This window comes from Jaculus jaculus, chromosome 6, assembly GCF_020740685.1.
Source record: "Jaculus jaculus isolate mJacJac1 chromosome 6, mJacJac1.mat.Y.cur, whole genome shotgun sequence".
Taxonomy (NCBI): Eukaryota; Metazoa; Chordata; class Mammalia; order Rodentia; family Dipodidae; genus Jaculus; species Jaculus jaculus.
This window is the reverse complement of record NC_059107.1, coordinates 9,027,501-9,053,660: the sequence shown is the minus strand read 5'-3', so window position 1 is coordinate 9,053,660 and position 26,160 is coordinate 9,027,501. Positions and strand designations below refer to the sequence as shown.

Here is a 26,160-nt window from a genome sequence, read left to right as displayed (position 1 = left end):
GTGCACGACCACACCAGGCTTTGTTTCTCACAGTCCAGTTTGGCTCATGGTCTCGAGCCCTGGGAGGTCTCAGGCACTAGCTGAGGCTCCTTCCTCAGAAGCCAGGCTGGTGCGGGGCTCCGAGGCCTCTGCTTCTGCCGTGGTAAGGGCAGCTTTCTTCCCTGATGTCTTGCCACTCCTAGGGCCTGCATGACAGAGTCCCTGTCTGTGAGTGACACACACACTTAGACACCATCCTGGCCACACGTCATTGTGTTTTTCTTTTCAATAATAGCAGGCTTGGTGACTAAATGCCAAGTTCATCACTGCACCCGAGGATTTTGCTCCCCATTAAGTCTCAGTGGCCCTGAGCCCCTTACCCCTGTCTCCCCTTCCTCTGAATCCTGCAGCTATAGACACAGCTCGACTCTACATGGCATGCCTGATACACATGGAGGATATGCCCGTAAGTATGGCCATAATCACAGGTACAAGTGTGTGTATGTGTCAGAAACACATGTATACACACACACACACACACACACACACACACACACTGTAAATACACATAGTAGATATATGTAGACCCATACACCCATCCCATGTGGTACATACATGTAACTACATTACCCATGAAGGCATTCCTAAGCTGATGTGCATGCCCGTTATTAACATTATTTTACAGTTAGGACATACATAGACAACTTTTATATCTAGTCCTCTGATAATTTGGCAGATTGGGAGTGGGGGTTCAGTTCTCGGTCATTCTGAACAATACTGTGAAGTAGTCCAGTGGACCCTGGGGCCTGTGTGTTAGTCTGTGACGGGGGCGTTCTAGTTCATCTGTTGTGCTTGAATGTGAGGTGAGGGCTTGGTTGCCAGCTGATGGACTTCAGGAAGTGATTGAATCCGGTCAGCGCTTACCTAATCAATGGATGAATCCTTAAGGGGTCACTTGATAGCATGGGTGGGGGTGGGGCCTGGCTGGAGGAGGCTCCTGGGAGCATGACTCTGAGGGGTGGGTCCTTCCACGACCCTGTCCTCTCTCTTTCACTGTCCCGGTGACCATGAGGCGGGCAGCTCCGCTCCACCACCCTCTCCACCGTGAAGATCTGCCTCACCTCAGACCCAAAAGCCACGGAGTCAGCTGACCCTGTGAGCCAAAATAAACCACTCCTCCCTCCAGCAGTTTAGGTCAGGCGACGGAAAGCTGATGGGTTGCCTTTCGAAACTTTTTTATTTATTTATTTATTTGAGAGCGACAGACACAGAGAGAAAGACAGAGGGAGAGAGAGAGACAATGGGCGCTCCAGGGCTTCCAGCCTCTGCAAACGAACTCCAGACGCGTGCGCCCCCTTGTGCATCTGGCTAACGTGGGACCTGGGGAACCGAGCCTCGAACCGGGGTCCTTAGGCTTCACAGGCAAGCACTTAACCGCTAAGCCATCTCTCCAGCCCTTTCTAAACTTTTTTAAAAAATATATTTTATTTATTTGAGAGAGAGAGAAAAAGAGGCAGCTAGAAAGAGAGAATGGGCATGCCAGGGCCTTCAGTCACTGCAAATAAACTCCAGATGCGTGCGCCCCCTCTTGTGCATCTGGCTTACGTGGGCCCTGGGGGATTGAACCAGGGTTCTTAGGCTTCGCAGGCAAACGCCCTAACCGCTAAGCCATTTCCCTAGCCCTAAACTTTTATTTCTTTCTGTACAAAATGGGGACGATCACAGCGCCCCGTCACAGGGCTGTCAAAGCAGGTAAGGCGCTTAACATCAAGCTTGTGACGAGCAAGTTCACGGTGACAAGAACAGCATGCGTGGGGAAGGCAGAAGTACGCGCTCTGTCCTCCCCATGCCACCGTTTCCTAGTATGTGACGAAGCCCCATGGGGATAAGGGAGTAAAGGCCTTCACTATGGGTGCTTCAGTGTTGCTCAGAATTGAAACACCGTGCTGGTGGCTGTTGGTGAGGTTGGGACGGAACCTGGGGCCTCACTCATGGTAGGCAGCCCTGTGTTATTACTTTTGCCTTTCTTCTCTTACCATGTTCTGTTTGTTTATTTATTTATTTATTATTATTGTTGTTGTTTTTGACAGGGATCCTGTAGCCCAGACTGGACTCATTCTTGCTATGTAGCTGAGGATAGCCTTGAACTTCTAATTCTCCTGCCTCTAACCTCCCCCATGCTGGGACTGCTGGCATTCAATGCCACACTTGGATTTATGTGGTGCTGGGCATAGAACTCAGGACTTCATGCATGGTAGGCAAGCGGTCTACCAAATGAGCTATATCACCAGTCCTCTTTCTATTTCCTATTCTTTTTCAGGACTAGAGAACTTAAACTATGCAAGAAAATAGTAAGTTCCTGCTTTGAAGACTTTTTTTTTTAAAAAGTGGCTTGGCCAAAAACCTTCATGTTATGGCACCTCCCCCCCCCACACCCACAATCCCAGCACTGGGGATCAGAAAGAATTCCAAGGTCATCTTTGACTGCAGAGCAAGTTCAGGTCTGCCTGGGCCACACGAGAGAGACCTTGTCTCAACAAAAAGAAAGAAAGAAAAAGTGATGCAAATAATTCATGCTCATTGTAGTCTAGACGACATCCAGAAAGCACAGGGTGTCACACGCAGTCCCCCTGCCCAGGGCTGCCCATGGCTGGCATGTTGCTCTTGGCTTGCTCCCCACGCAGTGCCCAGGACAAGTCAGGGCAGGCAGCTGGTTCACAAATGCCTGTTGACCTGGAGCAGATGGGCTTGTTAGCAGCGGCACGCTCCGGCGCTGTCCCTTTCACCAATCCCTGACAGTTTCATTAACCCCATTAAATCATGCAGGTGTCTTTTGCACTCCTGAGCTGCTTAATTGCTCTTGGGATCCCATGAGTTAAAACCTGGCTGGAAGGTTGGATGGACCTTGTTAACCTCCACTAAACCCTATTAAATTTCCTAACTCGAGTCTTAGTGACTTCTTGGAATCTCATTAAAACGGAGCAAATCCCATTGATGGGGAACAGGGTGACCGGCATCTGCGCTGACTCAAAGTGTGGCAATCTCAAGTTCTTTGCCAACGGGGTTCACAACCGTGTCCCCAGGGCCAGCTGAACCTTGTATCTATTCTGAAAGCAGTCCCAGCACTCGGGATGTTTTTGAGCAAGCCCCACAGCCTCTCTGGGTATGCACCACACCTCTATAAAGTGGGGTAGTAGCAGGCCCTACTGTAATTGGGTTGTACTGAGACTAGAGGAACAAGCACCCGGAGCGGCAAGAGGCGACTCACAGGTGCTGCGCTTGATCGCCGGGGGTGCTACGCGGGGAAGCTGCCCTGGCAACTGCGGACACCTGCTGGGAACCAGCGCCCTCAAGCGGCAGTCAGTGTCCTGCCCACGTGCCAGGCAGCGTGCCGGGAATGGGGAGCGACTTTCTGTCTGCATTTTTCGGGGGATGCCATTCGATGTGACTTTTCTTTTTGCTCTTTTTCTTTCTCTACCCCTTTCTTTCCCTTCCCTCCCTTTCATTCCTTATTTTTTCTTTCTCCTTCTTTCCTTCCTTTCTTTCATCCTTCCCTTTTTCTCCCTCCCTCTTTTTTCTTTATTCTTTCTCTCTCTTCTTTTTTTTTTTTTTTTTGTTTTTTTTTGTTTTTTAAAGGTAGGGTCTCACTCTAGCCCAGGCTGACCTGGAATTCACTATGGAGTTTCAGGGTGGCCTCAAACTCATGGCAATCCTCCTACCTCTGCCTCCCAAGTTCTGGGATTAAAGGTGTGCACCACCACGCCTGGCTTTCTCTTCTTTCTTTTTAAAACTATTTTATTTTCAAATTTTTTTTCTCTATTTTTATTTATTTATTTGAGAGAGAGAGAGAGAATGGGTGCCAGGGCCTTCAGCTGCTGCTGCTGAACTCCAGACACACATACCCCTTTGTTCATCTGGCTTACATGAGTCTTGGGGAATCAAACATGGGTCCTTAGGCTTTGCAGGCAAGTGCCTTAACCTCTAGGCCATCTCTCCAGCTTTCTTTCTTCCTTCCCTTCCCTTCCTTCTTTTCCTCTTTCCTCCCTCCTTCCCTTCCTCCTTTCTTTCTTTCTTTCGTCTCACTTATTCCAGTCTGGCCTTGAAGTCACTGTGCAGCTGATGATGACCTGGAACTCTCGATCCTCCTGCCCCCACCTCTGGAGTGCTAAGATGACAGGTGTGTACAACCGTGCCTGGCTTCTGCTGTCCTGGGGAGATCAAACCCAGGGCTTTGTACATGCTAAGCAAGCCCTCTATCAGTTGAGCTCCATCTGCAGCCTGGGTGATTTTTCTTAGCAGTGTGTGTGTCTCTGGGTGACACGTCTCAGGTCTGTGCACTTTAGAGCTGTCTGCTATTGAAGCCAGCTACTTTCCTGACCGGGGCCTTCTGGTGGGACTCAGTGGTCCCTAAACTTGGATATGCAAATAACTTCCAAGGAGACTTCATAAAGGCGTAGTTCCCTGGGCCCCCAGTTGAGAGAAGAGTCTCACTGAATAGATTTCATGGGAACTTGGCAGAAGTTTTCAGATGAAATTGAGGATAGTCACTCCTGCCTGAGAGTGGGACCCTGCCAGAACAGGTTGGTACTTTTCAATTTTATTGAGATTAAGAAAGTCCTACTTCTGGTGCTGGAGAGATGGCACAGCAGTTGAAGGCACTTGCTTGCAAAGCCTGATGATCTATGTCTGTTCACCAGTGCCCATGTGAAGCCAGATACACAGAGTAGTATATGACTCTGAAGTTCATTTTCAGTGGCAGGAGGCCCTGCCAGACCCTCTCTCTATCTCTGTCTCTCAAAAAAAAAAAAAAAATTAACAAAAGGAAAGTTGGGCTGGAGACATGGCTTAGCAGTTAAGGCACTTGCCTGCAAAGCCTAAGGACCCAGGTTCAATTCTCCAGGTCCTATGTAAGCCAAATGCACATGGTGGCACATGCATCTGGAGTTTGTTTGCAGTGGCTAGAGGCCCTGGCATGCCCATTCTCACACACACTCTCTCTCCCTCTAATAACTACATAAATAAATAAAAATAAATCAGAAAAAAAAATTAAAAAGTAAAGTCCTACTTTTGGAGGCTGGAAAGATGGTTCATCTTGCTTGTTGTTGGCTTGGGTTCAATACCTAAGCCACCTACAAAAGCTGGATGCAAAAGTTGGCACAAGTTTCTGGTATTCATTAGCAGCAGCAAGAGGTCCTGGTGCACAGACACAAAACAAATAATTTTTTTTTTTAAAGAAAGTCCTACTTCTGGAATTTGGTCCTGAGATTTTCATTCTGTGTGTGTGTGGTGGAGGGGAGGAAGCTGTGTTGGGGGTGAGACAGAGTCTCATGTAGCCCAGTCCTCGAACTCCCTATGTAGCTGAGGCTGGCTTTGAACTCCCAATTCTGTTTCCTGAGTGCTGAGATCAAAGGCATGGTCTGCCCTGTCCCACTGAGCTTCTTCTGAGGGTGCTGGATGGGGTCAAGGAAGGAGCAGTGGCGGGGAGGGTGCTTAGGGGATTCCGATGGGGGACGAGGAGGGCTAGGTGCCACAGTTTCAAAAGTGCTAGACCTGGGCTGGAGAGATGGCTTAGCGGTGAAGCTCTTGCCTGTGAAGCCTAAGGTTCGAGGCTCGGTTCCCCAGGTCCCATGTTACCCAGATGCACAAGGGGGCGCATGCGTCTGGAGTTCGTTTGCAGAGGCTGGAGGCCCTGGCGCACCCATTCCTTCCCCCCCCCCCCGTCTCTCTCTGTCTGTCACTCTCAAATAAACAAACAAACAAACAAAAAATGCCAGACCAGCAATAAGCTGATAACTGGTCCTGGAGTGCCCTGTTTTGAAGTGCCTGGTTCCTAGTGAAACTTCTGTTCTCATGGTACATGCAGGTGTGGGTTTATCATCTCACTAAAACAGATGTTTGAATTCTCCAAAGAGTGTCACCAGCAGAGGAAGACAGCCCGCAGGAGGACTGGGGACAGAGCCATGGTTTGTGGCTTAGTGTGATGGGCTCAAGGACAGAAGCAGGGCTGGGAGCCAGGTGGAAGAGCACACGGAGGTACGTGTGCCACGCCCCACATGGATGGCATGCCGCCAACACTGCAACTTCCTTTGCTTTCTGCAGGGACTTGGGGACCCTGTAAATGATGGCAGACTTCAGGAACAACCCCTCATGAATCAGAATTCCCTCCCTACCCCTCTGTAGCAGTCAATTCCATAATGCTGGGGTGAACATCCCACCAGACGCTCCTCTTGGAACGCCTGTCCCTGCCTGCGTTCCCAGGGGAGTGGGATGAGAGAGGAAGGGGATGGTATTCAGGGGAGAAACAGGACTTTGAAATTTTTTATTTAGGTTGAGTCTGGAGCACATCTGTGATCTCGGCCTTCAGAAGTTCAGTCAGGAGAACTTCCATGAGTTTGAGGTCAACCTGGGCTACAGAGCCCTGGTCTCAAACCGCCAGCCCCCAAGGAGAAGACAACCCCTCCCCCCATTTCCATCCATGTGGTTTGAAACTTTGGAGTTAGGATGTATTGCTTCTATCTCACTGCTCTAATAGAGAATCTTGGCCGGGCGTGGTGGCCTTTAATCTCAGCACTCTGGAAGCAGAGGTAGGAGGATCACTGTTTGCTCAAGGCCACCCAGAGACTACGTAGTGAATTCCAGGTCAGCCTGGGCTAGAGTGAGACCTGCCCTGAAAACAAAACAAAACAACAAAAAAGAATTCAAAAGGACTCACAAAGCATGCCTCATTCATCCAAATCATTTACTGAAGTCGGGCCATCTCATCTGTGTGACATGGCGACAGGAGAAGTCACATACGTATTAAGGAGGCTCCAGAGTGAGAGCTCGCAACGGTATAGAGCCAGAGATACAACATTAAAATACGAATGAGCTCCCAATTTGGCAGGAAGCAAGTACAGTAGGAGGCCTGGAGTGGAAGGGCACTTACTTTTTAACAAGGCAGTTAAAACGGACAAATCCCATGCCCCAAAATACAGTGATGGGCATGGCGGACCCTCGGATGCAGACAGGGACCCTGTGGCCTGTTCCCGGCAGGCACGTCGACGCCTGAGCAGAGCAGAAGGCTGCTCCCACGTGTGAGCTGTAACTTGACGGCAGAGACTCTGTCTCTAGGCCCCAGGCTGTGTTCCATTTCAGGCATTAGACCAACTTCACTCACCCTTCCTGGCCTAAAACTCTGCAATTGCAAGTCTGCAATTCAACGAAAGGCACCCCTGCTTCCCAGGGCATGGCCTTTAGCTCACTGGCCCCTCAGTCTCTCTGCCCCCCTCAGCAGGGGCCAGGATGACAGACCCAGAGCCTAGATCAACATCTGAATTTTCTGTAAGGGTCTGAAATCAGAGGTTCGACCTGTTCTCCCTGAGCATCCACCTCACAAAAGTCATCTCATTCACCTGCAACCGCCCAGGTCAGCGTGTCCCCAAGAGCTCAAGTGCCCTTGGGAAGAATGAGAGGGCCGCTCCCCATAGTTTGCTAATCACCCTGCAAATGGACGAGGAGGAGTACAGGCCAGTTCCCATAACGCCATGTGACTTCGACTGACCTCATGGGACTTCCCCTGCCTACAAATGGACAAACAGCAACCTCGAGTGACTGTCCAACACCAAGACAGAGTTCTCCAGTGTTCTCCACCAAACGGTATGAGCAGAGCCTAAAGGCCAGAGCCCTCAGCAACCTTGGAACTCTTTGAACTCCGGGCAGAGCCATGGTATTGTGTAAACCCTGCCAGCTGAGGCTTTTCTAAGGGACGTGGGGCCGGCGCAGGAGGAAGGTCTCTGCAGGGCCCTTTGGAGAGCCTGTTAGCATACCTGGCTACAGGGTTTCTCCAACACTCCCCAACAAGGAGCTGAGGGGACAGCACTGAAGGGGTCAGAACGCTGCTGCAATGTTGTCCTAGCAGACACCCGCAGAGCCACGGGGCGGTGCTGGGATCAGGCGCTCTACCAGGTGACTGTCCACGTCGGCCCCAGAGGGAAAAGAGGAGAAGGAAACCACAGAGAAGCCGGAAGTTTACAGACAGGTGTCTGGGGGGTGGGGGGGGGAGGGGAAATGGGGTCTCTGTCGTCAGGTGGGACAGGTGCAGGTACCTGTGGGGGGATGGGACCAGATCATTTAAAACCCTTCCCAGTGTTTGGATTTCATCCATGGGGTCACTTCACTGGGACCACACCAGGACCAGGCTGCTGCAATGGGTGAGTTCTTACCCACACTGGACAGTTGCCCAGTAGGATATTAACCGAAAGTTCCTGCAAAATAAACAGCCCAAATGCCAAGGTCAGATGCAATCATTGCATGTGAACCTTACTGGAATCTGTTCTGTGGGAACCCAGCAGTGACAGCTTAGCTAGGACAGGATTGGCTAGCACGTGAAGTTCCTCATCGAATCCTTTGGTTTGCAATCTTGTGTGATACTCAGTTTGATCTTTTTTCCACACTTTGTTCCTTGAAATGAGAAGTTTAGTTTAAAAAAAAAAAACAAACCTTACAGCCAAACATGAATGGCAGAATGGTAGGATTATTAATGTTTCTGGGTGACAGCCTGCAGATACAGTGGAAGAAGAGCTAGCTGTCCACAGCAGGCTGGAATAGAGGCAGGAACAGGATGACCACGTGAGGAGGCAGTGCCCGCTCTGGATTCAGAATTCCAGTTATACCCAGGAGCACCAAGTGGGGAGAAAGCTGGGCTGAGACGGCACAGGTGGGGGAAGTGTGGGAGGCTTGGACAGACGGTACACGTGCAAGTAGCTAATCTGAGCCCTGCTGTCCCCAAAGTGCGCTGCTCTCAATCTGTCATGGGCAAAAGGCTCCCACCCACAGCTAGCAGACTGGAGAGAGTGACGGAGGTGGTCGCTGTGCCGATGACAGACCACGCTGGACGTGAGAAAAACCAAGCTCAAATAGCTTTGTATTTCCTCTCTCACCTGGTCTGCTGTGGTAGGTTGAAAAGACACCCATAGCCTCGCCTCTTCTTTTCCAAGGTAGCTTTCTTCAGAGGCGAGAGAACACAGGTCTCATGACAGCATGTGGCTGGATGTGAGATGTTTCCCCAGCTTTTGCTTAGAAACAGACTCTTGCAGGATAGACAGAGACCCCCAAATCCCATCTTTTCAAGTCGAGTCATAGTAAGCCTCTCTATGGGAAAACAGCCTTGCAGCCAGCATGCCCCATAGCCTGCTGGGAAGATGGCAGACATTCAGCCTGAGCGAGCCTACCACCTTCCAAAACGAGAGTGCTGCTGGGAGAAACTGGCCAAGACAAACTCCCCCATTACAAGGACACCAGTCCATGGAAGGCACCTACATAGGCAAGAAATGCCTCCATCTGAGGGCGAATCCTGTCTGGTGTGGTCATCAAGATGAAGTTGCAGAGGACCACTGTCATCCACAGGTACAACTGCTTCAAGAAGCACCACAAGGTGTCTGTGGAACCCGTCCCCTTGCTTCAGGGATGGGCAGATTGGCCACATCGTGACAGCGGGCAAGTGCCGGCCCCTGAGCAAGACTGTGCGTTTCAATGGGCTCAGTCTCCAAGGCTGCTGGCACCGAGCAGCAGTTCCAGAAGTTCTGAGGCTGGACACTGGCTGGCTTTCCAAACAAAAATAAAACTTATTTACGCGTGCACGCACACACACACACACTTTAGACACATTTTCTTCCTTAGTCAGATACGGGCATTTTCAGGGGGCAGGCTGACCTCAAGGCCCCTTTGGCCCTGCTCAGCCGTTCCTGTTCCCTGTCACTAAGCAGAGGCAGTTTCCACATCTGCAGTGGGTCTGCTCGACTGAAGGTGCCTGGAGGGACCCTCCCTGCTTCACAGCCAGGTTAGACTGGGCACCTTCATTGACGGGCGTCTGCGAGGCTGCAATCTGCTATGTGCTGAGCTCTGGACAGCGCTTATGCCCCAGCAGAACAGGCTGCATTCCAGTGGCAACTACAGCCCTGTCCCTGGTGCACAGGAAGCCAGGTGCTGTGATTCTTGGTGTGGAGACCTTCACCCACTCCACCTGCTCGTGTGGCCTCGGCTACGACTTCGGACAGTGCTCAGGTAGTGTCTAGGTGACAATGACACTATCAGGCTAGGACTCAGCTGCCTCTTTGTATGTAAGCTTTACACTGAGTAGGAAAAATGATGCCTTTGATCATAATGTTATAATGGTCAGAAATTAAGACTCCAGCAGGGCATGGTGGCGCATGACTTTAATCCCAGCACTTGGGAGGCAGAGGTAGGAGGATCACCATGAGTTTGAGGCCACCCTGAGAATACATAGTGAATTCCAGGTCAGCCTGAGCTAGAGCGAGACCCTACCTCGGAAAAAAAAAATTGAGACTCCAAAATCCATTATTTTTCTCCCTCCGCCTCTCCATACCTTCTGCTCCAACACACTGACAAAAGCATGCTTTTGGATAGAGAAAGCCCTGTTCGCAGAACGCTCCGTGACACAGTAAGAAAGAGGCGCCTGACTGGACAGTGAAAATTGGGCCATTAATACTTTAGGATTTACTCTAGCAGTCTCTCTCCCTCCGAGGGTGGGAAATTTGTTAAGCAAACGGGCTCCTGACAGCACTGACCTTTGCTGCTGAGTCAGGCTGGGGGCTGGGCTGTCTTCCCCAGTGGAGAACTGAGCAGGAACCTGGGCTTGGGCACTTGGGACTGGCACTGTCATCTGACTAAGCACTGACAGGAGCAAGCTGGGTCATAGCACATGGCTCAACCCAGAGGGCCTTCCTGGGAAGTTTTTTTTGTGTTTTTTGTTTTTAACATAGGGTCTTGGTGCATAGCCCAGGCTGCCTCTACCTCCTTAGATGGGACGGCAGGCATGCACAGCACACCCCACCTGTATCTTTCCATCAGTTTCTAGAATGTCAACAGATGGTTTTGTACATCAGCTGCCCTGAACCCTTTGTTGGTGCGGCCAAAGCCCTCCTCCCCACCCCAGCAGGGAAGGGTGACAACAGAAGGGCAGGCCTCAGCAAGGGGACAGTGAGGCAGATGTTACAAGGCTGGCACTGTTAAGACAGTGCTAAACCAACCGAGTGAGTGAGTGCTGACCACACAGCGTAAACACGTCTCAGGGCAAGAGAGTGTCAAATGATTTGCCAAAAACCAACAGAGCAGGAAGCCCGTGTCTGCAGTGGGCGGGTGCGAGCCCCGCCTTGGCCCCCCCCACGCCTCCACCATTCACGTGTCAGGGCTGTGTCCTGAGCGTGGCGAGCCTGGTTACTGTCTGTGGCTGCCGAACATCTACACCCCACAGTTCCAGAAAAACTACCTTAATGCTTTGCCAAACACTCCAAGACACTGCTTTTAATTCCTTTTAGGATAGGGGTTTTCAGTCCTCGCAGTTATCATAAAAGGCGGTCTTCTTACACACATGCTGAATCATGAGAATACGATCCTGACCAACGAGATTTACAGAATCCAGCATTCAAACTTTGTTTCCAGCGGACAGTCTGTGGGCTTGGCCGCCGCCGCCGCCGCTGTGCGCCAAGCACTACCCCAGTCCTCCCGGGTGCCGGCCTCACTCCAGCGGCTTGCTGCCCTCCGACTTCTGGTCCAGTCTGCTCCTGTTACTCTTCACCATGTAGATGAAGTAGGCCAGGGTCTCCTTCTCGTTCACAGGGATGTTCCTGAAGTGTCGGCTCACGGTCTGCACGGGGAAAACACAGTCCCTTAAATCACACTGCCATCAGGGCCACACCACACACTGCGGAGCAGGAGCCGCCTCCAGGACAGCCACCAAGCAGATCTTCTGGAAGACGTGGAACATGCTCACCCTCTTCCCCAGCGGCTGAGGGACTTTGGTTCCATGCTTCTCAAAGGGGTACTTGGCCAAGGAAACCAGCAACGTGTGGCTCTACTAACAGCAGCTGGCCATCCCTGGCATGACTTCAGTCACTGCATGGAAGAAGGGCTGAGATGGCCGTGAATGGCCAATTACCACTAAGCTTCTCAGTGGACTAAAAAAAAATTTTTTTGGGGGGGGGCAGCAGGGGGGGGTGGGGTGGGGGTTGTTTCAACGTAGTGTTTCACTCTAGCCCAGGCTGACCTGGAATTCACTATGTAGTCTCAGGCTGGCTTTGAACTCATGGTAATTCTCCTACCTCTGCTTTCCAAGTGCTGGGATTAAAGGCATGCACTACCATGCCTGGCTTAAAAAAAGTCTTTAAAAAACTGTGTCAAGACATGTATGGTGGTGCACGCCTGTAATCCCAGCAATCCAGAGGCTAAGGTATGAGGCCAGCCTGAGCTGAAGTAAGATCCTGTCGCAAAGAGCTAACAGCAACAACAACAACCTGTGTCAAGCTGGGCGTTGTGGCACAAGCCTGTAAAACTCCAGCATGAAGGGGTGAGGCAGAAGAACCACTGTGGGCTACCTAGTGAGTTCCAGGTCAACTTGGACTCAGAGCAAGACTCTGCCTCAACAGATAATGCAGTTCATGACAAAAAAAAAACAAACAAACAAAAAAAAAAACTCTAGCTAGAAGCTGGAGAGATGGCTCAGCAGTTAAATGCACTTGCTCGCAAGACCTGATAGTCCTGGTTCGATTCCCCAGTACTCATGTAAAGTCAAATGCACAATGTGGCATCTGGTGTTTATTTGCAATGGGAAGAGGTCCTGGTGTGCCCATTCTCTCTCTCTCCAATCAGTCAATCAATCAATCAATCAAACCAGCTAAGCATGGTAGCACATACCTCTAATTCCAGCCCTCAGGAAGCAGAGGTCAGAGGATCAGGAGTTCAAGGCCAGCCTTAGCTATAGGAGATCCTGTCTCAAAAAATAATCAATACATGTTTCTGACCCCAAGATTCCCACTAGCCAGCAGGCAGCTGCCCCTTGAAGGGGTTGGGCCTGATTACAGCCCATCACTGACCAGGGCCCTGGCACTTCTGCGATCTAAGGCCTGAGAATGCACCCTTCTTCTTGCTCAGACCTCCTTCTGTCTGTCAATGAGCACACAATGTCATCTCCAAGCAATGGAGATTGTACGCTTCTGTCTTTGCTGGACACTGGTGAGAGAAAACTGGAGAAGAATGACACATTGTAAGCAATCTCTTAAGGAAGACCCAGACCCAGACCCACACTAAGCAGGCCATGCACTTTTCAGGGAGCCTCCAAGGATGGAGGCAACTGGGACTGAAAAACAGCAAAAATGAACTAGGGCCCAGAAAGGTGGCCCAGTGGCCAAAGGCACTTGCTTGCACAGCCTTCCAGCCTGGTTCCATTTCTAGGCCATGCGTGTAAGCCAGATGCAAAAAGTGGTGCAACTGGCAAGAGACCTGGAGTGCCTGCACACGACCCCTGGTTGTGCCTGCACACAATCTCTGGTTGTGCGTGTACACAATCCCTGGAGCACGTGCACACAACCTCTAGTTGTAGTTTTCTTTGCTTCACCTGTCAAATATCCTAAAATAGGCAGGAAAACACAATAGGACAGGTGAGAAAGCCAAACACAGTATTTTCTGGAGTCAAGACTACTCAGGAGGCTGAGGAAGGAGATCACTTGGGCCCAGCAGCTTAGCTCCCATCACGCACACACCCAAGAGAGGGAGACAGGGAGGGAGAGAAGATGCCAAGGGAGAACTTCTCCTTTCAACCTGTGTTAAGAATGTAGAAAGGTTCTTGGGTGGCATAATAAAACTTTCATTTTCAACACCAGAAGTCAAGGAAAGGTAGGGGAATGAAAGAAAAACTGGTCCTGTAGAACATTAACCAAGATTGTGGGGGACAGGGAGAATAGCTCAGTGAAAGCAGTACTTGCTTATCATGTACTAGAGGTCCTGGGTATGATCCATAGCACGTGAGGGGAAGGAAGTGGGACCACAAAACACAAGAAACAAAGGCTTTGGGGATGATTAGCCTGACAAACCTGATGTGAAGAAAGGAGTGCATCTATTAAGAACATTGCAAAACACAGCTGGGAAGGTGGCTTAATGGTTAAAGGCACTTGCTTGCAACATCTGCTGGACCAGGTTCAATTCCTCAGTACCCACATAAAGCCAGATGCACAAAGTGGCGCATGCATTTGGAATTCATTTGCAGTGGCAAGAGACCCTGACACTCTCCTAGTGTATCTTTTTCTCTCAAATAAACTCAAATAAATAAGTAAATAAATATATTTTTAAAAGAAAAGAATATTGAAAGAAAAAAGCTGAAACAAATTATAACATGAAGACTACTCGGGATTTAGAAAGAGGAGGCCTGAGATCCCAGGTGCTTTCCACCGCCAGCTTGCTGTGGGATGGCAAAGCCATGTTTCTATTCCAGGTATGAAGTTGTGAGGTTCTGCATCTTATGAAAAAGAGGGGGCAGACTTGCTTCCATAGCGACAGAGGGACGCACTGAGCAGACACGCGCTGTGGGAGGGTGAGCTGGCCTGAGACAGGCATGCGGTCTCTCATGCTCGTCTACCTACTTCCGCTAGCTGGGCCTTATTGAAGCCTGGTCTGGTCTGCAGCTTGTAGTGCCGTTTGTAGCGCCGTAGAGTGTTCACCTGCAGCTGGAACAGATCCACCTAGAAAGGAGAGACATCTTCCATCACCTGGCCGGCCACGACTCGCCAAGCCCACGCTGTGCCCGGCACACCCTAGAAGGAGAAGGGCACTACAAAAGATGTCTGAGAAATAGTCTCCCTAAGACAAGTGACTGGCAAGGACAAAGACAACAGTGGAAAGAGTTCTGGCTGGTGAAGGAGAGGACGGTCGAAGAGAAGAGCGGGAGGAGGGCAGAAGACAAGCGTGGAAACCTGGAGCTGAGGAGCTGGGCTCAGGCCATGGGCAACACTGAGGAGTGTGTGGGGACACGCGAAGCAGCCTGTCCTGAGAGGCAGAGGAGCTGCCGGGCGTGGAGGGTGCTGCAGCAGGAGGACGGGGCTGCTGGGGGCCGGGAGAAGCAGGGCGTTGCAGCAGTGACCCTGCGACAGCGAGGCTGAGCTCTGCAGGCCAGCGCTGCAGGACCTCGGGGGGAGGGGTAGGAAGGCAATCAAGGGACGTGTGGAGATCGGGCTAGAGCCCGGCAGCACCTGGAGGGCACGAGGCCACTGGGGGACAAGAGCGGATGCTCGGGTGTTTCTTCCCTAGCTTAGCCTCAGGTGTCAGTCCCGGGACCACCGGAAAGCTCCCCAGTGAACAGACACCTGTCTGTCCGCAAGTCAGGTGGGAGTCTCTACAGATGGCTGGATAACAGAGGGGAAGGGCCCCCCATCTCTTTGTCCAGCTAACAGAGGAAGAGGAAAGCTACACAGTCATGAAATATGGAAGGCCCAGAAAGATGGGCTGCCTTTACCTGCCTCTAAAAGAGATGTTCTTGCTTCAGGCAGGTGGAGAGCACTTAAAAACAAAATGAATGATCAATATGAGGGACCAAAGTTCTCCGTCCATTTCAAAACATTCCTCAAAATCTTTCTTAAAATGACTGGCATTTAGAAACTGAATACATCTTTACAAAGTCACAGTAACACTGAAGGCAACAGAGAGGTACCGTAAAGCGGGCTGGGGAAGAGGGCGCGGGGCGGCAGGGCTTCGTTTTCCCAGGCTGCCTCCGCGTCCGCAGGCCGAGGCCCGCCCACCCTTCCTATTCCTGCAGTCACACTCACGCTGAGCCCGAGCAGGCAGTGGCCTCATGAAATATTCATGTGCCAAATATGCAGTGTACACTATGATGGTTCCTCTTTTGCTCAGTCTTAAGTGAAAAGAATTTAGAAGGAAAACCCACAATTCCTTCCTGAATCCTCATCCAGCATGCTGGCACCCAGGGAAAGGCACCCTTTGGGTAAGACCTAGGGCTCATGGCTTCATGCAGGGCTCCTTAGCCCAGAAGCATTTTCAGAGCAAGGCCTAGAGGACATGTGACAATGTCTGGAAATGTTATTTTAAAGGCAGGATCTCAAGGGGCACAAGTTGGCCTTGAACTCACTATGTAGGCGAGGATAACCTTCAACTTCGGATCCTCCTGACCCTGTTTCCTGAGTGCTGGGGTTACAGGCACGTGCCACAATGCCTGGTTCATATGGTGCTGGTGGCTGAGCTTAGGGCACTGTGCTTGCTAGGCAGGCACACTATGAACTGAGCCACATCCTTTACCCCACTGGAGACAGCCTTTGGTTGTTGAGACTCAGGTGGTGGTACAGTGGCAGCTAAGGCCAGAGGCCAGGGGTGTTGTTACCACCCTCAACACTTGGGACAGTCTGCAGAAGGTCAATTGTACTGGGCTGAGAAACTCCAGCTCAGTCTTAGTAACTTTGGGGTGCTTCCTGGACAACAAGCCTTGGCCAGCAGTCATGGAGTTAAAGTATGAGAGAAAATCATATAGGTACACACTGACAACTTGGACCTTACAGGCCAGAAAAGAGAAGGGAAGAGACTGCCTTCGATTATATATGCTCATGCCTAACTCTAAGCACAAGAACAAGGTTTTTAAAAAGCTAACATTATTAAGGTTAAGCACTGCTCAGGTTTTTGCAGTAAGATGTCAGGGTCTATTGGAAAAAGTATTATCAGAGCCCCTAACTCTGCCTGGGACACAGGGACCCACACCTGTCTGGAAGGGGATGGACAGGGTGGCCGGTTAAATCTCCAGGCTCAGAGTCAACAGTTGTAAAAGTCTAGAACTCACTTACCAAGTAAACCACAACAAAACAAAGGGGACTAAAATTACTTGTTAGCACAAAAACAGAGCAGGCCAGAGGGAGAACTGGGATCAGAACCCCTTCTTCTAGCTTCCTCAGGCTAGAAGAGGGGAAGGGAGGCTCCAGACGCATGCCCCTGGCTTTCTCTGCTGGCTCTCAGGCTTTACCTCAGGAATGTCAGCGTCGTGCTCAGGAGAATCTCCACCATCATCACTTGTCTTCCTCTTCCTTTTATTTCGGACACTCTGGATGAAATTTTTGTGGAAATCACAGATATACAGGTGCCTTACCTGAAGGGAAGAAAATAAAGTCAGATTTGCTCTTACCAAACAGGTACCTGTGACGTCATGAGGCTCTTTTATGCAAGGCTCTGGGGGTGGTAGAGAGAGAAGCAGGCCATGGCTCCTGGCTTAGAAATACAGAAATACTCGGAGGCTGGGGGTTACTCCATGTCAGAGTCCTTGCTGAACATGCATGAGTGCTGAGCATGATCCTGAACACTACACACACACACACACACACACACATCCAGTAACACCGCATCATGTATCACAAACCAAGTGTCCAAAGAGCAAAGCGATGGTTACAAAGGGAGCAGGGCAGGTTTGTGCACCAAGAAGCGCTGCGCACGGAAGAGCGCTGGCCACCACGGTGCCTGGCAAGGCCGCTGGTGTGCGGTGACTGCCTGCGCGGTGCACAGCGTTTGGGAGCACGAGGGGCTCTGAACACAGTGGTGTCGTACTTTCAGAAGACCTGGCGGGGCCGCATGCAGGGACGGTGGCGATGCTGTTGGGACACCTCATCCTACACTAATAACAGCTCTCCTGCAGGCGAACTCAGAACTTACTCCCATCTGTAATTCTTTTTCTTTTTTTTTCTTCTCCGAGGTAGAGTCTTACTCTAGCCGAGGTTGATCTGGAACTCACTCTGTAGTCCCAGACTAGCCTTAAATTCAGAGTAACCCTCCTAACCTCTGCTAGGACTAGAAGCGTGTGCCCGGCCAGCCCACTCATAATTCTTGCATCACCTTGTATCTGACCCATAGAGAAGTGGAGAGAGTTGGAATTCTCACAAACTGGAACCACATAAAAGAGAGTGGATATTACCACTAAGTTTCTAATAAAGGTTGGAGGTATATTAGTGGGCAAAGGTGCCAACAGCAGCTACAATGTGAAGAATGTGTTTTTAGTTAGGAATCGAAGTGCCACAGCTGCCTGGAGGAGCTGTTCGCAAACCTCATCCCGGGTAAATGACTCAGGATTGTTGATACTGAAACAGATGTTGCACAAATGTTCTGCAGAGACATCTGAATTGGAGTTTATTCCTTAAATCCCTGAAGATGAAAGCTGACAGGAAATCGCGATCAATGAATTCAGGCCTTCTTATGGAAGGGAATAATGAAAACTGTTTATTCGGATGAGTTGTGACTTTTGTGTGGTAGACTTAGTGAGCCATGGGTGGTTCTAAGTGAATACTGTGAAGGAGTCCTGCACATAGCAAGCACTCAATAAGTGCTGATGAATCAATACAGGCAGCCTTGTGTTTGAAAGCAGCTTAGGCCAGTGAGAGCCACCACTTAGGTAGTTACAAGCTGAGAGAACTTTGCCATGTCCCACTCTGCCAATGAGCTTTCAGACACATGTGTGCCACTGTCCCAAAGAAGACCTCCTAGGTCATGTATGGATTATAGAATGTGATTTTATCCAGGAGCCCCGAAAGGCAGCTGGTACTTGGGTTGGCAAGGCAGGTGTGCAGTCTCAGATCAAGGTGTTCCTGAAGGGCACAGTGACAAACACAGGTGACATCAGGTCCTGACACTAGAATCCTGAAAGAGAACTTAGCCATCACTATCACGAGACCCCTGTCCCATCTCACTTACTAGAAGGTGAAGGGAAGACACACATTCGTGAGGGACAGGATGACCCAGTCCACAGGCCTTCCAGCCCGTGATACACGCCCTCCCCCCGTCTTGTCCTTTATCTCCTCTCAACTTCCACTTTTTCCCCAAAAGTGTGTTATATCTTAATAAATCACAGAGAACTTCCAATAATAATAATAAAGGGACCTAACCTGCCTGAGATGGCTTTGGTGCTGTTATTTAGAAAGGTTCTTGGGCTGGGGTGATGGCTCAGAGGTTAAAGGCACTTGCTTGCAAAGCCTGCTGGTTTAGGTTCAATTCCCCAGTACCCACATACAGCCAGGCACAAAAGTGGTACATGCATCTGGTGAGTTTGCAGTGGAGAGAGACCCTGGTGCATGTGTGCATCCGCACATATACAAATAGCTTAAAAAAAAATCTTTTAAAAAGGTTTTCTAAGCGGGGCATTGTGACACACGCCTTTAATCCCAGCAGCACTTGGGAGGCAGAGGTAGGAGGACTGCTGTGAGTTCTAGGCCGCCCTGAGGCTGCACACTGAGTCCCAGAGCTAGAGTGAGACCCTACCTCCATAAACCGAAACAAGGTTCTCCACTAGATCCTTCCATAAGACAGCCAATGACCACTCCGTAAGCACTCTCGCCTAGTAAATAAGGACCTCATCCCCCCTGCTGGGCTTTTCCTTCCTGCCCTGTTTGATTCAGTAACCAGTATAACCCTTTGCAGGTAAGGAAGGAGTGGGATCAGCAGCTCCCCATGGTTGTTTAACTTGCTACAACAGGCAAAACTTATTGTAACATAGTAGTTAGTTGGAACTGAATTCCTGCCAAGCCTGTGAAATGAAATAGAACTTCCAGAAATAGTGATTCCATAGGCCAGGTGTAGTGGTATACGCCTTTTAATCCCAGCACTTTGGAGACTGAGGTAGGAGGAGCACATGAGTGAGACGCCAGCCTGGGCTGCAGGGTGAGTTCCAGGCAGGCTGAACTACAGAAGACCTTACCTCAAGGGGAAAAAAAAAAAAGGCCAGCCAGGATGGTGGCACACATCTTTAATCCCAGCACTCGGGAGGTTGAGGTAGGAGGGTCGTTGTGAGTTCAAGGCCAGCCTGAGCTATAGCAAGATCTTGGGATGCTACCACTAGGCATGGCTAGTCTTCCAGGATGGTGTGTGTGAGATGATGCGTGTAGCTTGGCCCGGCTTTGAGTGCCGCCAAGGGAATATCTCTTGCAAGAGTAAAGTGCAGGTGTGCGGGCATTCACGGTTGAAAAGGACTGCTCACGGTGAGGCTGCTAGCACCTCCCACAGGAGGCAGGCACTGTTTCCAAGTGGACAAATTCATGGCTATCTTAGAATTCCTATTTCACTTCAACATGTAACTAACAGGGCCACCTTGGTGCCTAGTTTTTGCTCCAGATGAAATTCATTCATATAGAGATTTGCAGTAAGAAAGCCTCAATCATTTAAAAACAGTACCTTTCAGGGCTGGAGAGATGGCTCAGCAGTTAAAGGCACTTGCAAAGTTGATGCCCTGGGTACCCACATAAATCCAGTTGCTTAAAGTGGTGCAAGCATCTGGAGTTCACTTGCAGTGCTTAAGAGCCCCTGGTGTGCCCATTCCCCCCTTTTCCCTGCTTGCAAATAAATAAATAAATGCACCTCCCCCCCTCCCCAGGTAGTCTCACTCTAGCTCAGGCTGATTTGGAATTCACTATGTAGTCTCAGGGTGGCGTCGAACTCACGGAGATCCTCCTACCTCTGCCTCTGAAGTGCTGGGATTAAAGGCGTGCGCACACCTGGCTAAATGCACCTTTTCACACAGGAGCTACAAATGGATTATACTGGTTAACCAAATAAAACTGAGGGTAGGAAGGAAAAGCCTAGAAGACTTGTAGAGTTGAAAGAATCAGGTAATGGGTTTAGGAAATTAGGTAGCTTTTTGGTGTTTTTTTTTTTTTCCTTTTTCTTTTTTCCCCCAAGATAGGGTCTTGCTCTAGCCCAGGCTGACCTGGAATTCCCTATGTCGTCTCAGAGTGACCTTGAGTTCACAGGAATCCTGCTACTTCTGCCTGCAGAGTGCTGGGATTAATGGCGTGCACCACCTCACCTGGTTTAGGCAGCCTTTTAAGTGCTGTGTGCACCTGACACCATCAATCCCTACTCCTGGCCTGTTCCTGCTATAAATTCAGCAGCAGAAAGATGGGCTCCCCTTTCAGTTAATAGCCAATGTCTAATTTCCCTAACTCTGAAGAAATTTTGGTTCCCCCCCAAAAATGGACAGTAACCACCTAAGCTCTTAGCCTGTCTGAATATTAATTATCCCTTAACTTTGTGTCAAGTCCTCATCCTGAAGCTGTCACTTAAGGCTTGCAGGCGACAGATGTCGAACTGAAAAGTTCTTCATCAGCTGACAACAGACACATCTTCAAGAACTGCTAACCATAAGCGGTAAAAAAAAAAAAAAAAAAAAAAAAAAAAAAAAAAAAAATCACGCAGGAACTTTTCTATGATTAGTCACAAAGCACAGGGCAATCCCATTCATTTTAAATCTCCGCCTTCCCACCTCCGCATTTCCAAAGACGTAGCTCCTTAAGAAAATGGATTTTCCTGCTCCACTCACATCTCATTCCAAGAGTCATCTCCCAAGACCTTGGCCTTATTTTCTGCCACATCCCAGGAAAAAACTCATTCCTATGGCTGCCTGCAAAGCTAGCTCCGTCGTGACTCGCTACCGAAGAGGCCCGGGAGACAGGGAAGTCACTGTCTCCTTTCCGGGTCTGCAGGAGTGATCCAGGCTGCCCCGAGGGAGGAAGAAGTCGCCGGAGAGCCCCAGGGTCCTTTCGTGCCCCTCCCAGCTCCCCCATGCCAGCTCCTACGGGGGTGGGGGACAGAAAAAGTCACCCATCTCTCGAGAGCTGCTCTAAGTCGAAGGCAAAGCTTCCCAGGCAGGGAGAGTTGCCGGGCGTCCCCACCGCACCCCGCGGGCTCGGAGGGTGGCGGTGGGGGCGGGCGGACGGCCTTGACCGCGAGTCCGGCTCCCCGCAGGGCGGCAAGGCGAGGCCCGGCGCGGGGTGGCGGTGGGGGGAAGGCGTGCAGAATCGCGATCGCGGCCCTGGGCCCCCCTCGGGCACTCACGCTCTTGTCGATGTCCAGCTTGAGTTTCTTCTGCGAGATGCTCTTCTGGACCCTCTTGCTGAAGGAGGCGTTGCCCGCGGGCCGGACGCAGCGCTCGCCGTCCGCGATGAGGCAGCAGCTCTGGCCGTAGCCCGGGGCGGCGGCGGCGGCGGCGGGGACGGCTGGGGGCCCTTCGCGGCTGTCCTCCTCCGTGCTGAAGCCGTTCATCTCCCCGCCCCGGGCCGGCCCCTCCGGGAGAGGGCCCCGGTAGGCCACTCCGCGGCCGCACTCCTCACGGGGCAGGCCGCCGAGAACCCAGCGCGCCGACTCCCCGCGTCCGTCCGCAGCCGAGCCAGCGATGCCCGCTCGGCGCCCCGAGGCCCGGCCGTTCCGCCCGGGAGCGCCGCCACCTCTCCGATGGAGGCCCGGGGGTCAACGCGCACGGATCCGGGCCCCGCCGGGGGAGGGCCGGTCACTCCCGGTGTCTTGCACCGTGGGGGTCCCCCTTGTCCCTCCTCCCCGAGCCGCGGCGGCTCCTCGGGGACTCCGAGCCCGGCCGCCCCGCGAGCTTCCGAGGCCCCCGCCGGCTCCCGCCTTCTTTCGGTGGCCGAGCAAACTCGCCGCTCGGCAGCTCTCCTCCGGAGGGGAGTAGGAGGGGGTTGACGCGGCCTCGAACCCGCGGCGTTCCGGCTCCCGCGTCGCGCCCGGCCCGCTCCAGCCCTCAGCCGCTCGGCGGCGCCCCGTGTCCCGCCGCCGCCGCCGCCGCCGCAGCAGCCCCAGGGCCGCCCGGCCGCCGCCCGCCCGACGCGCCGCACCACAACAGTGCGCTTCCCTCCCCGCCGCCCCGCCCGCCTCGGCCGGGCGGAAGTCCCGCCTCCGCGCAGTCATTGGCTGTCCGCGTTCTGGAGGCGGGGCCGTCGCCACCGCTGAGCCTTCTTATTGGACGCTCCTGCTGCCGGTCGCCGGTGCCAGGCTACTTCCTGGACTCTGCTGGGATGGGTTCAAAGTAGAGAAAGTGCGAGAGGGAGAGAAGAGTTTCCCGGGCCAGGGTCGGGCAGCGGGGTCCCCCGCGTGCCCTCCGGCTCTCCTTCGGGATGGTGAGCTGGGGGGTCTGGCGGGATGGAGGGACGGATCCTGGGGCCGGGAGATCGCGTCCTCGGGCTGATGCGGGCGGGAGCGCAGAGGGACAGGCTTCGGGCGGCGACGTGGGAAGGGGTCCGCAGTGGGTGCGGGAGTGTCGTCCGAGGAACGGACTGCCCCAGACCGAAGCCCCCGGACCCGAGGCCGGCATTACCCGAGCGGTGGAGGCAGGGAGGGTGAGACCGGACCGAAAGCCGGTGTGGCGGCGGGGCACCGGGCAGCCGGGTGCAGCTAGGTTTGGAGAGACGCAGAGGAGACTTCGGGGTCCGATGGGGTCGCCGCGGCTGAGAGCCCCCCATCTCCCCTAGACTGTGCTTTGGGGACCAGCGCGGACCGCACGCCCTGAAGAGGGAGGGGAGGGTAGAAGAGACCCCGGGGCCAGGGTGACCCTTCCCTGGGAAGCTCTGCTGGGTGCGGAGGCGAGGGAGGAAGGCTTGGGTGGGCGTCCGTGGGGCGATCTGCGACATGGGGAGGGGCTGTTTGCTGCCTCTTCCCCCGAGCGATGATCTGTAGGTGTGTTGCTTGAAGCCTTCCCGGCTATTGGCGAGGTCACCGCACCCTGCCAGGTCTACGGTGCCACCTCACCTTCCCGGAAGGGCCCTTGGGGATCTTAAAACACCAGTCAGCCACCCCCCCCATCCCCAAACTGGGTAGCTTTGCATCTAGCTCAGGGTCGTCCAGCCACTTAGGGAGAGAGGGCTAGGTGACCGGTATGCATGTCCGGAACTGGACCCCCGAAGGAGCAGCCTGTTTATATCCTGCTGAAAAAAGAAAAATCTACCAGTTTCTGTATTTAGAATCAATTGCCTTCTGCTCTTAATTTCCCCTCAGTGGCCTAAACCTAATTTTACGTGAGTCACGATAGGAAATTCGTCTATGAGAGAAAAATTTCAGCACACAGTGGGGACTGGGGCTAGATAGAGCTCCGTGTCAGGGAACCTGGCTGGCGCATGTGAAGGTCGTACAACAAACAAGCTCAGGATGCCGGCTATGAGATTGTCTGTAGTCAGAATAATCTACAAGTTCCAAAAGGGAAGTGGTTAATTAAGCACTTAACATCTTCAGAATGAGATGTCCAACCAGTATACAAAGTAATTTCCGCGTGTGTGTGTGTGTGTGTGTGTGTGTGTGTGTGTGTGTTAAATTCACCATCTGCTCTTTCAGCAAAGATTGATGGGTTGGAAACATGCGTCCTTTTTTTTTTTTTTTAAAATGTTTTTACTTATTTATTTGCAAGTTGAGAGAGAAGACAGAGGGAGTGGGCTCACCAGAGCCTCTTAAACTCCAGATGCAAGCACCACTTTGTGCATCTGGCTTTATATGTGTACTGGGGAATGGAACTTGGGCTGACAGGCTTTGCAAGCAAGCGCCATCTCCCACTTTTCTTTATGTCGACTAAAACTTGCAGGATATTCTGGGCGTGGTGACTCAAATCCAGTACTTGGGAGGTGGAGGCAGAAGAATCAGGAGTTCAAGGTCATCCTCAAGGACAGTGAATTTGAGGCCAGCCTGGGCAATATGAGGCCCTGTGTCAACAACAACAAAGCCCTGGAATATAAAATTGCATGTGAGGGGCTGGAGAGATGGCTTAGCGGTTAAGGCGTTTGTTTGCCTGCAAAGCCAAAGGACCTCGGTTTGATTCCCCAGGACCCACGTAAGCCAGATGCACAAGGTGGCGCATGCTGCTGGAGTTCATTTGCAGTGGCAGGAGGCCCTGGTGTGCCCATTCTCTCTTTCTCTCTCAAATAAATAAAAATTTTAAAAATGCATATGAAATATATTTGAACATCGATGTTTTTTAAAAATACTATGCATCAGGAATACTTTGAAGTACACATAGTAGTCATTTCTGGACAATAGAAATATGGTTAATAGTTTTTTATTTCTACATTTTCCATAATAAGCTTTTTTTGTTGTTTTGCTTTTACAGTAGAAAACAGAACAAAGTAATTAATGGAAGTGACCTCTTTCCAGAAGGCAGGAGTTGAAGGCATTGAGTTGTTTGTGACAGGTAAAGAAATCAGTGCCGACCACGTGGTAGGAATTCATGAATGTTTACCAGCCTCTGAGCCCTCCATAGGTGCTGCGGTGCCAGGCTGAAGACCATGACGTCCCTGTGTAGAAACAGGCTGCTGCAGAAGCTGGACGCCCCACCCCACCCCCAGAGCAAGCGAAGGTGGCTTTTGTTTCTGCGTACACATTAAATTCACTGTTTGGGGTTAGTTTGGCAGCCCAAGGAGCACCCAGTGGAGCAAGCATCGGAAGGAATCAGGGTATACATGAGCAGCCAAAGAGATGCTGGCCAAGGAAAGTGCCGCTGACCTGGACAGAGGTGCTCTGGAACCCAGGGTAGACCCGATGCACTCCAAGTTACTGATAAAAGGTTAAGTAATGATTAGCTTTGGCTTGATGTTCACATATGTAGAAAGAACTCGGATTTATCCTGAAATAGATGGTGGTGTGGCAGTGAAATCTGAACATACTCCTTTTTAAATTCATATATAAATTGACACTTTAAGGGAGGTGAAAGATTTATATAATCTGGAGAGAAACCAGAGTATTTACTTTTTTTATTTTTCAAATTCTGAATCTTTTTTTTTTTTTCAGAAAAAGTTTTAGTTGTCTTTACTGGTTTTCTTGTATAGTACTGGGAAAAATTTTTAAATTTATTTTTATTAGTTATGGACATACTATGTAGACAATACATGTGGTACCATCCTTTCCCTCCTCCCTGTCCCTTTTCCACAGTGGTCTTCCTCAGTGGGGATGCAGGTCAACCCTATGGGGATTGTGGGTTGTGCAATTTGGGGGCAGCAGTCAGTTATGAGGGAGAGGCAATGTCTCTGTGGAAAACTTGTGCCTCTAGCAATCTGCCCCTTCTACAAAATTCCCTGAGCCATGTTGGGTTCGTTTTAAGTCTACTTCAGTGATAGGCTCTTAGGAGCCTCTGGATCTCTGGTTTGGTAGGTGTTGAGTGTCCTCAGTGTCTACCTCCTTCACCCTTAGCACTGGAAAGTTTTTAACATTTTAAGATAATTTTGTTTTTTCAGTTTAACATTTAAAAAAATTTTTTATTTACTTATTCATTTGCTCACATATTAGTTTTCTGCATAGGTAGTTCCGCATATTTCCATGTCTTTAGGAGTTACTGCTTTCTTGATAGTCAAAGTGCAAAATTAAAACTTTAGGGGCTGTGGAGATGGGTCAGTGGCTAAAATTAGGCTTTTGCTTTATCCTGTTCAATTCCCCAGTGCCTATGTAAAGCCAGATGTACAAAGTGGCATGTGCATCTGGTGTTTGTTTGCAGTGGCAAGAGGTTCTGGAATACCCATTATCTCTCTCTCTCTCTCTCTCTCTCTGCTTAAAAATATATTAAATAAAAATATATTTTAAAAACCTCAATCAGGTGTGGTGGCCCATTTCTTTAGT

The 26,160-nt window shown here is 51.0% G+C and overlaps 1 protein-coding gene and 1 pseudogene across 3 annotated transcripts; one reads left to right on the top strand and one right to left on the bottom strand.

Annotated features, from left to right (window-relative positions):
- Positions 1-9,158: 9,158 nt before the first annotated feature.
- LOC123461677 lies at positions 9,159-9,543 on the top strand (annotated as a pseudogene).
- Positions 9,544-11,250: 1,707 nt separating this feature from the next.
- Sap30l (SAP30 like) lies at positions 11,251-21,923 on the bottom strand. Of its 3 annotated transcripts, XR_006637787.1 has the most exons (5): positions 21,613-21,915; positions 16,769-16,891; positions 14,391-14,489; positions 11,750-11,887; positions 11,486-11,623 (listed from the first exon to the last, which is right to left on the bottom strand). XR_006637787.1 is itself a non-coding variant. In XM_004666532.2 (4 exons), exons 1-4 carry the CDS (start codon positions 21,817-21,819, stop codon positions 11,495-11,497), a joined length of 558 nt encoding a protein of 185 aa, XP_004666589.1. In that variant the 5' UTR covers positions 21,820-21,889; the 3' UTR covers positions 11,251-11,494. The 3 variants fall into 3 exon arrangements, 2 of the variants coding, with proteins under 2 accessions (XP_004666589.1, XP_045009295.1); XM_004666532.2 differs by lacking the exon at positions 11,750-11,887 and having other exon boundaries at positions 11,251-11,623; positions 21,613-21,889; XM_045153360.1 differs by lacking the exons at positions 11,750-11,887; positions 14,391-14,489 and having other exon boundaries at positions 11,251-11,623; positions 21,613-21,923.
- Positions 21,924-26,160: the final 4,237 nt, after the last annotated feature.